The sequence below is a fragment of the Hemiscyllium ocellatum genome, chromosome 21 (genome assembly GCF_020745735.1).
Source record: "Hemiscyllium ocellatum isolate sHemOce1 chromosome 21, sHemOce1.pat.X.cur, whole genome shotgun sequence".
Classification (NCBI taxonomy): domain Eukaryota; kingdom Metazoa; phylum Chordata; class Chondrichthyes; order Orectolobiformes; family Hemiscylliidae; genus Hemiscyllium; species Hemiscyllium ocellatum.
This window is the reverse complement of record NC_083421.1, coordinates 16,709,599-16,721,685: the sequence shown is the minus strand read 5'-3', so window position 1 is coordinate 16,721,685 and position 12,087 is coordinate 16,709,599. Positions and strand designations below refer to the sequence as shown.

The window sequence follows — 12,087 nt, the reverse complement described above, 5'->3', positions numbered from 1 at the left end:
GAGGGGGGAGAGGAAGAAAGAAAGGGGGGAGAGGAAGGAAGAAGGGGGGGAGGGGGGAGAGGAAGGAAGAAAGGGGGGAGAGGAAGGAAGAAGGGGGGAGGGGGGAGAGGAAGGAAGAAGGGGGGAGGGGGAGAGGAAGGAAGAAGGGGGGAGGGGGAGAGGAAGGAAGAAGGGGGGAGGGGGGAGAGGAAGGAAGAAGGGGGAGGGGGAGAGGAAGGAAGAAAGGGGGAGGGGGGAGAGGAAGGAAGAAAGGGGGGGAGGGGGGAGAGAAGGAAGATGGGGGGAGGGGGTGGAAGGAAGAAAGGGGGGAGGAAGGGGGAGGGAGGAGGAAGGAAGGGAGGAGGAGGGAAAAAAAGGAGGGGGAACGAAGGAGGGAGAGGAGGAAGGAGGGGGGAAGGAAGGAGGGAGAGGGGGAAGGAATGAAGGAAGGAGAGAGGGAGGGAGCGGGAGGGAGGGGGGGAAGGAGGGAGGGAGGAGGGAGGGAGGGGGGAAGGGAGGAGGGACGGCGAAGGAAGGAAGGAGGGAGGGAGGGGGAAGGAAGGAGGGAGGGAGGGAGGGGGAAGGAAGGAGGGAGGGAGGGGGAAGGAAGGAAGAAAGGGGGGAGGAAGGGGGAGGGAGGAGGAAGGAAGGGGGAAGGAAGGAAGGGAGGAGGAGGGAAAAAAAGGGGGAACGAAGGAGGGAGAGGAGGAAGGAATGAAGGAAGGAGAGAGGGAGGGAGGGGGGAAGGAGGGAGGGAGGAGGGAGGGAGGAGGGAGGGAGGGGGGAGGGAGGGGGGTAGGAAGGAAGGAGGGAGGGAGGGAAGGAAGGAGGGAGGGAGGGGGGAGGGAGGGTGAAGGAAGGAGGGAGGAAGGAGGAAGGGGGGAAGGGAGGGAGGGGGAGGGGGAGGATGGAAGAAAGGGGGGAGGAAGGAAGAAAGGGGGGAGGGGGAGGGGGAGGAAGGGGGGTGGAGGGAAAAAGAAGGAGGGGGAACGAAGGAGGGAGAGGGGGAAGGAATGAACGAAGGGGGGGGGAAGGAAGGAAGGTGAGAGGAAGGAAGGAGGGAGGGGGGAAGGAAGGAAGAAAGGGGGGAGGGGAAGGAAGGAAGGAAGGAAGGAAGGAAGTGGGGGGAGGGGGGGAGAGGAGGGAGGAGGAGGGAAAAAAAGGAGGGGGAACGAAGGAGGGAGAGGAGGAAGGAATGAAGGAAAGAGAGGGGGGAAGGAAGGAGAGAGGGGGGAAGGAGGGAAGGAAGGAGGGAGGGGGAAGGGCGGAGGGGGGAAGGAAGGGCGGAGGGGGGAAGGAAGGAAGGAGGGAGGAAGGAAGGAAGGAGGGAGGGGGGAAGGAAGGAAGGAGGGGGGGAGTGGGTAAGGAAGGAGGGAGAAAGGGGGGAAGGAAGGTGGGGGGAAGGAAGGAGGGAGAAAGGGGGGAGGGGAGGGGGGAAGGAAGGTGGGAGGGAGGGGGGAAGGAAGGTGGGAGGGAGGGGGGAAGGAAGGAGGGAGGGAGGGGGGAAGGAAGGAGGGAGGGGGGAAGGAAGGAAGGTGAGAGGAGGGGAGGGGGGAAGGAAGGAAGGTGAGAGGAGGGGAGGGGGGAAGGAAGGAAGGTGGGAGGGGGAAGGAAGGAGGGAGAAAGGGGAAAGGAAGGAGGGGGGGGAAGGAAGGTGGGAGTGGGGGGAGGGAAGGAACGAAGGAGGGAGGGGGAAGGAAGGAAGAAAGGAGGGAGGGGGAAGGAAGGAAGGGGGGAAGGATGGAAGGAGTGGGGGGAGGGAAGGAAGGAAGGGGGGAAGGAACGAAGGAGGGAGGGAGAAGGAAGGAGGGAGGGGGGAAGGAAGGAAGGGGGAAGGAAGGTAGGAGGGAGGGGGGAAGGAAGGAGGGAGGGGGGAAGGATGGAAGGAGTGGGGGGAGGGATGGAAGGAAGGGGGGAAGGAACGAAGGAGGGAGGGGGGAAGGAAGGAAGGGGGGAATGAAGGAGGGAGGGAGAAGGAAGGAGGGAGGGGGGAAGGAAGGAAGAAAGGAGGGGGAAGGAAGGAAGGGGGAGGGGGGAAGGAAGGAATGAGGGAGGGGGAGGGAAGGAAGGGGGAGGGGGGAAGGAAGGAAGAAAGGAGGGGGAAGGAAGGAAGGAATGAGGGAGGGGGAGGGAAGGAAGGGGGAGGGGGGAAGGAAGGGGGAGGGGGAAGGGGAAGGAAGGAAGGGGGGAAGGAAGGAAGGGGGAGTGGGGAAGGGATGAAGGGGTGAGGGGAAGGAAGGAAGGAAGTGGGGGGCAAGAGGGGAAGGGAGAGGGGAAGGAAGGAAGAAGGGGGGGAGGGGGAAGGAAGGAAGGGGGAGGGGGGAGGGTGAGGGGGAAGGAAGGAAGGGGAAGGGGGGAAGGAAGGGAGGGGGAAGGGAGGAGGGGGAGGGGGGAAGGAAGGAAGGAAGGGGAGGGGGTGGGACGGAAGGGGGGAAGGGGGAGTGGGAGAAAGGATGGGGGAAGGGGAGGGGGAAGGAAGGAAGGGGAGAGGGGAAGGAAGGAAGGAGGGTGAAGGAAGGAGGGAGGGGGAGGGGGGAAGGAAGGAGGGGGGGAGGGGGGAAGGAAGGAAGGGGAGGGGGAAGGGGGAGGGAAGGATGGAAGGGGGGAGGGGGAAGGAAGGTGGGAAGTGGGGAGGGAAGGGGAGGGGGGAAGGAAGGAGGGAGGGGGGAAGGAAGGAGGGGAGGGGGGAAGGAGGGAAGGAAGGGGGGGAAGGAGGGAAGGGAGGGGGGAAGGAAGGAACGGGAGGGGTAAGGAAGGAAGGGGGTAAGGAGGAAAGAGGGAGGGGGGAAAGGAGGAAGGGAGTGAGGGGGAAAGGCAGAACGGGCGGAGGTGGAAAGGAGGGAGGGGGAAAAGAGGAAGGGTGGGAGAAAGCGGGAGTGGTAAAGGAGGAGGGGGGAGGGGAAAGAAGGAAGGGGGAGGAGGAATGGGGATGGGGGGGTGTAAAGGAAGGGGTGGAAGGGGGGAGGAGGAGGAGGGGGAAGGGGGGAAGGATGGGGATGTGGAAAGGAAGAGGGGAGGGGGGAGAAGACGAGGTAGGATTGGGGAGAGAGTGAGAGCAGTGGGAGAGCAGAGGGGAAAGGTGATGGGGTGGTGGGAAAAGGCGACGGGCGTGAGTGTGAGGTGGAGGGGAGGGGTTGGGGTGTTGAAAGAGATAGAGGTGGGGTATTGGTGAGAGTGAAGGCAGAGATGGAGGGTGAGGTGAGGTGAAGAGATAGGGGTGGGGCTGGGTGAATGAAGTGGAGTGGGAGCACGGGAGAGGAAAGTAGTGTGGATAGTGCAGGATGGAAGAATTGGTGGGAGAGTGGAGAAACTGGGTGGAAGAATAAAGGGACGGAGATGGGAAGAACTGGCAGGTCAGGGAGGGAGGGAGAAAGAAGAGAGTGGGCTGGATAGAGGGAGTGGCAGAAAGGAGAGGAGATGGAGGAAGTGAGGGGGGAGTGGTGGGGGAGAGTGAGGGGAGGGAGTTGGGGTTGGGACAAAGGGAGGGTTTATACAAGGAGAGTTGGATGAGGAAAGGGAAATGTTAGGTAGAAGTGGGGAGGGAGAAAGAATAGTGGGCAGGAAGGGTGAGGGGACAGCGTAGGGGCCAGGATGGTTGGTGGAAATAGAAAGAGGGGCAGTGTTTGTGGAAGCAGAGGATAGGGAAAGGTAGAACTAACGGGGAGAGACGGAAGAGGGAAGAGGGAAGAGGAGCAAGAGGGGAGCCAATAAGGAGGAAAAGGGAGCAATGTGGTTCATTATGATTAAAATTCATAGTTAATTTTAATGATTATTTTGTAGGCTTTTGACAAGACTATTGCAAAAGATGACCGTTTGGCGATATGTTTCTTCCAGAGAGGTGCAGTTCATCTCCGATTAGAGATGTAAGGGAACCTGCGCTTTGTTTTTCCTGGGAAGTGGGTCTGTGGTGGGTAGGACAGCTGTCAGTTTTACTTTCAGCTTAAAGCAGGAACTGTGACTTTCTATCTAACCCTTTGTCCCTGTCCTGAGAGCTTTTGATGGGGACAGTGTAGAGAGAGCTTTATTTTCAGTTTAAAAGAGTAGAGAGAACTTGGCTATTTTGCCCAACAAATCCACACTGACCTTCTGAACAGTAACCCATCCATTCCCATTCCCATTCCCATATGTTTATATCTGATTAATGCACCTAACATACATCCTGGAACATTATAAGCAACTTAGCATGGCCAATCCACCTAACCTGCACATCTTTGGATTCTGGGGAGAAACCAGAGCACCCGGAGGAAGCCCATGCAGACACGGAGAGAATGTGCAAACCTCACACAGACAGTCACCTGAGGCTGGAATCGAACCCGGGTCCCAGGCACTGTGAGGCAGCAGTGCTAACTACTGAACCACCATGCTGCCCTTTACTCTGTATCTATCCAGTTACTGCACCTGTCATGGGAGCATTTGATAGGGAGAGTATAGAGGGAACTTTATCTTGTGTTTGAGAGTCAAGGGCGCTTTAGTTTTTGGTTGATAGAGTAGAGGTACTGTTACTGTTATTCTACCTCTAACCGGCTGTACTTGGACTGGAAGTGTGTGAATATTGTAGAAGGTACTTCAAGAAGGGGTTACTTTATTCTTTATCTAACCCTCTAACCTGCTGCAGGACTGTTTGAAGGAGACGGTGTTGAGCAAGCTTTACTTTCAGTTTTGTGGTATTGGGTGAGGTTTATTTTGTTTCTAACTCTGTGCTGTACCTGCCACAGAATCCGAAGTGTGAGGCAGCTGTGCTAATGGCTGCGCCACCTTGCCAGCCCAATCCTCCTCGTTCCCTCCCAGACATTTATGCTGATCACCTCCACCTTCAAAAGGAATCTTCCCCCTAATTCGGATGGTGACCCAGTGCCTGAAGTGGAGTCAGATTCTGACCAACTGCTGCCCAATGCCCCTGGCATTTTAATTGAAACTGCAAGGGTCACTGCAGAAGATCCTCTTCTTGTAGTCCCATGGGATGGTTTGAGGCTTGCTTCTCTTCCTTCCCTCTTCTATATCTCTTCATCAGCTCTACATTTCCCTATCCTCTGCCTCCACACACTCTGCCCCTTTTTCTCTTTCCACCATCCCTCCTGGCCCCTACACTGCCCCCTCACCCTTCTAACCAGCCCACCACACTTTTTGTGTGGGATAGGGGTCAGAGGCGAGGATCTAAAAGATCATCAATCATGAGCATCGCAGACTTAGAGGAGGTGGTGGGAGATGTGGTGCTTACGGATGAGGTCACCCTTATCCCCACAGACGAATTCTAGGAGACGCTGGGTCTCGGAGGCAGAGTTTGGTTGGTGTAGGACCCAACAGTTGTGAAAGTGGTAATGATTGCACATTGCTGTTGACATGAAGGCCACCGTAGCCAGCTTCAATGTCAATGGCAGCAGAGGGGCATAGCGCAGATTCTGTATCCTCTAGTTCTTCGAGGAATAGGAGTCCATGGTCAGCCTCCTGAAAGAACCTTAGCCCATTCCAGGAGACAAAGTCAGGTGGCTCCTGGAGTAGCTGGGAGGAGTCTACATTAGTCACCTGGCCTCCAGTCCTGGTGGGATGGCTGTCTTGTTGGCCCCATCTTTTCATCCAGAGATCTTGTGGATCAAGGAGAACGTGCTAGGCCATTTGCTCCAATTCACAGTTCGGTTTGGGGACATGCTGATTCACTTCATGAATGTTTACCCGACTCAGCTGGGATCTGAGCTGACCAGCTTCTTCAACAAAGTATCTATTCCCTGCAACTCTATTGATGAGGGTGAAATCATTCTCCTCTGGAGAGATTTAATTACATCCTGAAAAGGAGGGACTGTAAAGGTGCCCAGATGAGCTCAACGCCACTGGGGATGTTGAGGGGCTTGGTTAAGTCCTTTCACTTAATAAATATCCGGCTGAATCTCCATCTATCACTTTGTGAAGCCTGATGGCTGAATGTGCAGAATTGACTGCACTTACATTTTGAGGGCGTATGTCTCCTGCTTTTCAATGGTCTCCATCCAGCAGACCACACCAGCCCTCCAAAGAGTAACCCACCCAGACCCATTCCCCATACCCTATTACTCTACATTTACCCCTAAACCAGTGCACCTAACATACACATACCCTGCACATCATTTGGGTGGTGGTGGTGAAGTAAACAACTCTCTGGAGGAGGAGGAGGCTCCACAAGTATCTCCATCCTCAACAATAGAAGAGCCTAGCACATCAAGGCAGAAGGTAAGGCTGAAGCTTTCGCAGCAATCTTCAGCCCAAAGTGGTGAGTGTTTGATCCATCTCAGCCTCCTCCAGTGGTCCCTAGCGTTACAGATACCATTCTTCAGTCAATTCAATTCACTCTACATGCTGTGTAGAAATGGTCAGATACACTGGATACTGCCTTAGGTTACAGGCACTGACAGAACTTTCTGCTCCCCTAGCCAGGCTGTTCCAGTGCAGTTACGATATTGGCATCTACCTGACAATGTGGAAAATTGCCCAAGTATGTCATGTATATGAAAAGTGTGACAAAATCCAACCCAGTCAATTACTTCCCCAACAGTCTACTCTCGATCATCAGTAAAGTGATGGAAGGTGTCATCAACAGTGCGATCAAGTAACAACTTCTCAGCAATAACCTGCTCACTGATGCTCAGTTTAGGTTGCATCAGGGCCACTCAGCTCCTGACCTCATTACGGCCTCAGTTCAAACATGGACAAAAGAGCTGAATTCCAAAGGGGAGGGGAGAGGGGCAGCCCTTGACTGAGAGGGATAGCCCTTGACATCAAGACTGCATTTGACCGACTGTCATCAAGGTGCTCTAGCAAAACTGTAAGCAGTGGGAATTCAGGGACAAACTCTCTGGTGGTTAGAGTCATACTTGGCACATTGAAGATGGTTGTGGTTGCTGAAAGTTGGTTATCTCAGCTCCAGGACATTCTGCAGGGTAGTGTCCTTGGCCCAACCATCTTCAGCTGCTTCATCAGTGACCTTTCCTCCATCCCTAAGATCTGAAATAGGGATAGTTGCTGATGATTGTGCAATATTCAGTGACTTCTCAGATACTGAAGCAGCCCACGTCCAGATCTTGTTGCATTTGCAAAATAACCAGGCTTGGGCTGACAGGTGGCAATTAACATTCACGCCACACAAATGCTAGGTAAATGATCATCACCATTAAGAGACAATCTAACCAGTGCTCCTTGAAATTCAGTGGTGTTACCGTCACTGGACACCACCTCCCTTCCAGGGTCCCCTGGTGCTGTGAAGCAGAGGTGTTAACCGCTGAGCCACCGTGCTGTTTCAAATTGCCCTCCTAATTTCTTCTTTTATTCAATCCCCTACACACACTATATTTTTGAAAGGTCTCCCCTGTTTTTAATGAGCTGTACCTGACATATGCTTCCTTCTTTACCTTTTTAAAACACTCTATCCCTTAGCATCCAGGATTCCCTAGATTACTGCTCTTGCCCTTCACTCCTACAGGAACAAGCTGGCTCTGAATTCTCACACATTACTTTTAAAAGGCTTCCTCTTTCCAAATGTAGACTTAACTACAAGTAACTGCTCTGTCTGTTTGTCAGATCCTGTGTCATGAGATTGATATTAGTCTTCCCCCAGTTAGACACTTCACTTCTGCACTATACTTATCCATTACTGAGTTGTGGTCACAGTCTCAAAATGCTTGCCTACTGAAACTTCAACCACTTGGCTTCATCCTCTCGGATTCGATATTGCAATACCCCATTTCTAGTAGGACAATCTGTGTACTGGCACAAAAAGTTCTCTTGGATGCACTTATAAAAAAAATCCACCCCATGTAATCCTTTCACAATGAGGTGGTCCCAATTAATGTTAACAGAGTTAAAATCTCCTGCAGCTATTAGCCTGTTTCTCTCACTTCTTTCTGTGATTTGCATGAATATCTGCTCCACAATGTCCCTCTGATTGTTGAGAAGCCACTAATATAATCCCATCAAAGTAGTCATCCTTTTTTTAAAAGGTAAGCTTGACTGCGATTACTTCTTTTGAAGAGCATTTTAAGACATTCTGTCTCATAACTGCAGTGATGGGATCCTATGTCAGTCACCCATTGCCCCCATTTCTTTTAGCATCCATCACTATTGTGCCCGAAACCTCCCATACTCTGGAATGTTGAGCTCAATAAATTCAATTCAATTCAATTGAAATTCAGCTGCTAGTTCTATTATTGAATCATAGAGTCATACAGGATGGAAACAGACCCTTCAGTCCAACTCATCCACGCTGACCAGACATGTCAATCTGACCTGGTCCCATTTGTGGCATTTGGCCCATATCCTTCTAAACCCATCATATTCATATATCCATCTAGATGCCTTTTAAAGGTTGTAATTGTACCTGCATCCACCACTTCCTCTGCCATCTTGTTCCATCAACACACCCCTCTCAGCATGAAAAAGTTACCCATCAGGTCACCTTAAATCTATGTCTTCTAGTTTTGGGCTCCACAACTCTAGGAGAAAGACCTTGGCTGTCCACCCTATACATGCTCCTCATAATCTTTTAAGCCTCTATAATCTTAGCCTCTGACGTTCCAGGGGAAAAAAGCCCCAGCCTGTTCAGGTTCTCCTTCCTCCACCCATGTTTGTGTTTGCAATAGTATCTTATTCCCATATCATTCAGGAGCTGATGTGCACCCAGGAAGCGACTTTCCACTTTCATCCCCTGCAATGATACCTTTATGTTGCACCTTCTCCAAAGTGGTGCACCCTGATGACATATTTCTTCCTTATGGTGCATGGTCTCAATTGTGAAATACAGTTCCTGTTTGTGGAGTGGTCCTGCCCTTGGATCTTCTTCGAGGAATTGCTTGGCTTTTACTTGGACCTGATCAAAATCTGGGATATGATCTGCTCACACCAGAGCATTGTCTCTGCAAGAGTGGCACCTTTCTAAAGGGAGCTGCGGTTTCTGCTGGCTAGCAGATCACAGGGTTTGGGGCAACAGGCTGACCAGAGTCAGGGATTGTCGGATGGTGAAGGAGTGAGCTGGATAATGTCAGTGCAGCTGGCTGAGAAGATGTGAATCCACATCTGGTTCACAACCTAAGCTATGCAGAGCCTGTAGAACAAGGTAACGCCTCCTGTGAAATCAAGTTGGGTGAGCTATGCAGTGGACTTCCAAACGAACTGATCCCTGGTTGTCTGGAATTTAGCACTGGCCCCATCCAACAGACCCTCCTCCATGATACGGTGCCCCACAGCCTGAGCCGTCTCAAAAAAATCCTCTCCGTAACCTTTTAGAACTGGACAGAGGTGAATCCTGTCTGGGTCATTCCCTACCGGAAGGCCTTTTACAAAAGGCTCCTTACCTTTTCCATCAAGGATCTGGGTGGAGGGTGCAGCACCCAGGAGTCCTCTGCAGTTGTAGGTTAAGTTCATTGCGTGCTATGCCATGCGTAGTTTTTGTGGTTGGTGGAAATGGTTTTTCATGTTTACACAGTTTAAAAGAGTAGAGGTAGCTTTACACTATATCTAGTTCTGTCCTGGGATTTTTTGATGGGCGACAGTGTCAAGGACGCTTAACTTTCAGTTTGCTTTCAGTTTTTTTAATCATTTGTGGGACTTGGGTGTCACTGGCTAGCCCTTGAGAAGGTGGTGGTGAGCTGCCTTCTTGAATCACTGCTGTCCACTTGCTGTGGGTTGACCCACAATGCTGCTAGGGAGGCACTTCCAGGATTTTGACCCAATGACTGTGAAAGAACGGCGATATATTTCCAAGCCAGGTTGGTTAGTGGCTTGGAGGGGAACTTGCAGGTGGTGGTGTTCCCAAGTTTGGAAGGTGCGGTCTAAGGATCTTTGGTGAAATTCTGCAATGCATCTTGTAGATAGTACACACTACTGCTACTGAGTGCCAGTGGTGGAGGGATGGAATATTTGTAGGTGTAGTGCCAATCAAGCAGGAGCTACTTTGTTCTGGACAGTGTCAAGCTTCTTTGTGTTGTTGGAGCTGCACCCATCCAGGGCAAGTGGGGAGTATTCCATCACCCACCTGCCTTGTGCCTTGTAGATGGTGGATAGGCTTTGGGGTGTCAGGAGTTGAGTTACTTGCCGCAATGTTCCTAGTCTCTGACCTGCTCTTGTAGCCACTCTGTTTATGTGATGAGTCCAGTTGAGTTTCTGGTCAATGGTAACCCCAAGTTGGTGCGCCCTGATGACATGTTACAGTGGTGGTAATATCATTGAATGTCAAGGGGTGGTGGTTAGAGTGTCTCTTGTTGGTGGGAGGGTGGAGAAATGTTTACTTTTATTTTAAAAGTATTTTCACTCGACACTTAATCCTATGATGTCCCTGTTCTTTGGAATGTTTGATGGAGGCAGTGTTTGGAGACACTTACTTTCTGCATCAACGAATAGAGAGAGCTCTACTTTAATCTGAAACAGTAGAGAGTGTTTTATTCTGTATTTGACCCCTTGCTGTCCCTGTCCTATGAGTGTTTGTTGGGGATGGTGTCAAGGGAGCTTTACTTTCTTTTCAGGAGTTGAGGGAGCTTTACTCTGTATCTAACTCTATACTGTCCCTGTCCTGGGAGTGTTTGTTAGGGACAGTGTTGAAGGAGCTTTACTTTCAGTTTAAGAGTAGAGGGAGTGTTTTGGAGATATTAAACTAATTGATGGGGCTTTACTTCCAGTTTAAAAGAACGGGGGAGTATTACCCTGTATCCCTGCTGTTCTGGTTATTTTGTTTGATTGGAGGACAGTGTAAGAAGAGCATTAGTTTCAATTTAAAAGAGCAGAGGAAGCTTTCCTTTTAATTAAAAAGGTAGAGGGGGATTCTCACTGTAGGTGATATATTCTATCCCAATCTAATCAAATCACCTTTACCTTGTATTGCACTCCCTCCTGCCTACACATACATTCTTATGGTGTTTGTGAATCTGCAGACATGCCCTCTTGCTGGGCATTACTATGGACATGCTCCATTATGCTGTGCATTATTCTACACATACTCTGCTGTGCTGTAAAAGAATCTGCACACAATCTCCCTCACTGGATGTTACTCTGCACTTGCCCCACTGGACATTACTTTGGATGTATTCCCTCTTCCTTTTATATTAACCTTACTGCATGGTCTCACAATAGAAAGAGACCATTCAGCCCATCATGTCTGTCCTGGTTCTCAGGAGCAATTTACATCATGCTACAGCCCCATTTTCTCCCTTCTCTATTCTTTCTTTTCAGGTAATGATCTAATTCCCTCTTGAAAGTCTTGATTGACCCTACTTCCATGACTGTCTTATTGCTTGTCTCTGAACCCATTTTGTATCCAAGTTTCTGACCGTTTTGTTCCATGAGCAGCTCTAATTTTGTTCTCAAAGCTGTTTGGCCAAAGTACACTTTGGAAGTCCAGGGAGACCACATCAGTGGCATTACCTCATCAGATTTCTCTGTTATTTCATCAAGAAAAGTTCCCTCTAGTTAAGCGGCGATGGCTAGCACGAGGGGACATAGCTTGAAATTGAGGGATGATAGACATAGGACAAATGTCTGAGGTAGTTTCTTTACTGGAGAGTAGTAGGGGCATGGAATGCACTGCCTGCAACAAATAGTAGACTTGCCAACTTTAAGGGCATTTAAATGGTCATTGGATAGACATATGGATGAAAATTAGGTTAGATGGGCTTCAGATTGGTTCCACAGGTCAGCGCAACATCGAGGTCTGAAGGACCTGTACAAAGCTGTAATGTTTTATGAAGTTAAAAATCTCACAACACCAGGTTATAGTCCAACAGCTTTAATTAGAAGCATTAGCTTTCCGAGTGCTAATCCTTCAGGTGATTGCAGTACTCCGAAAGCTAGTGTGCTTCCAATTAAACCTGTTGAACTATAACCTGGTGTTGTGTGATTTTTAACTTTGTACACCCCAGTCCAACACTGGCATCTCCAAATCATGTTCTATGAAGTGCATTTTGACTTTGCAGGCTTTCCTTAGTTAACCCACACTTACCAGAGACAATTAATTTTATTCCTGAATTATCATGTCTAGAAGTGTCCTTACCACTGAGATTAGAGAAGAGGGTACTTCACAGTGCATCTAATTCCATTATGTCCCTGTCCTTGGGAGTGATTGATGGAGGCTGTGTTGAGAGACACCTACTGTCTGTT

At 50.5% G+C, this 12,087-nt stretch overlaps 1 protein-coding gene across 1 annotated transcript in view; it reads left to right on the top strand.

Annotated features, from left to right (window-relative positions):
* Positions 1-12,087, top strand: part of LOC132825752 (NADPH oxidase activator 1-like) — an 81,518-nt gene that overhangs the window by 586 nt on the left and 68,845 nt on the right. Inside the window, exon 2 of the mRNA XM_060841202.1 lies at positions 3,760-3,842. Coding sequence (XP_060697185.1) covers positions 3,760-3,842 — 83 coding nt within the window. The remainder of the gene's footprint in view (positions 1-3,759; positions 3,843-12,087) is intronic.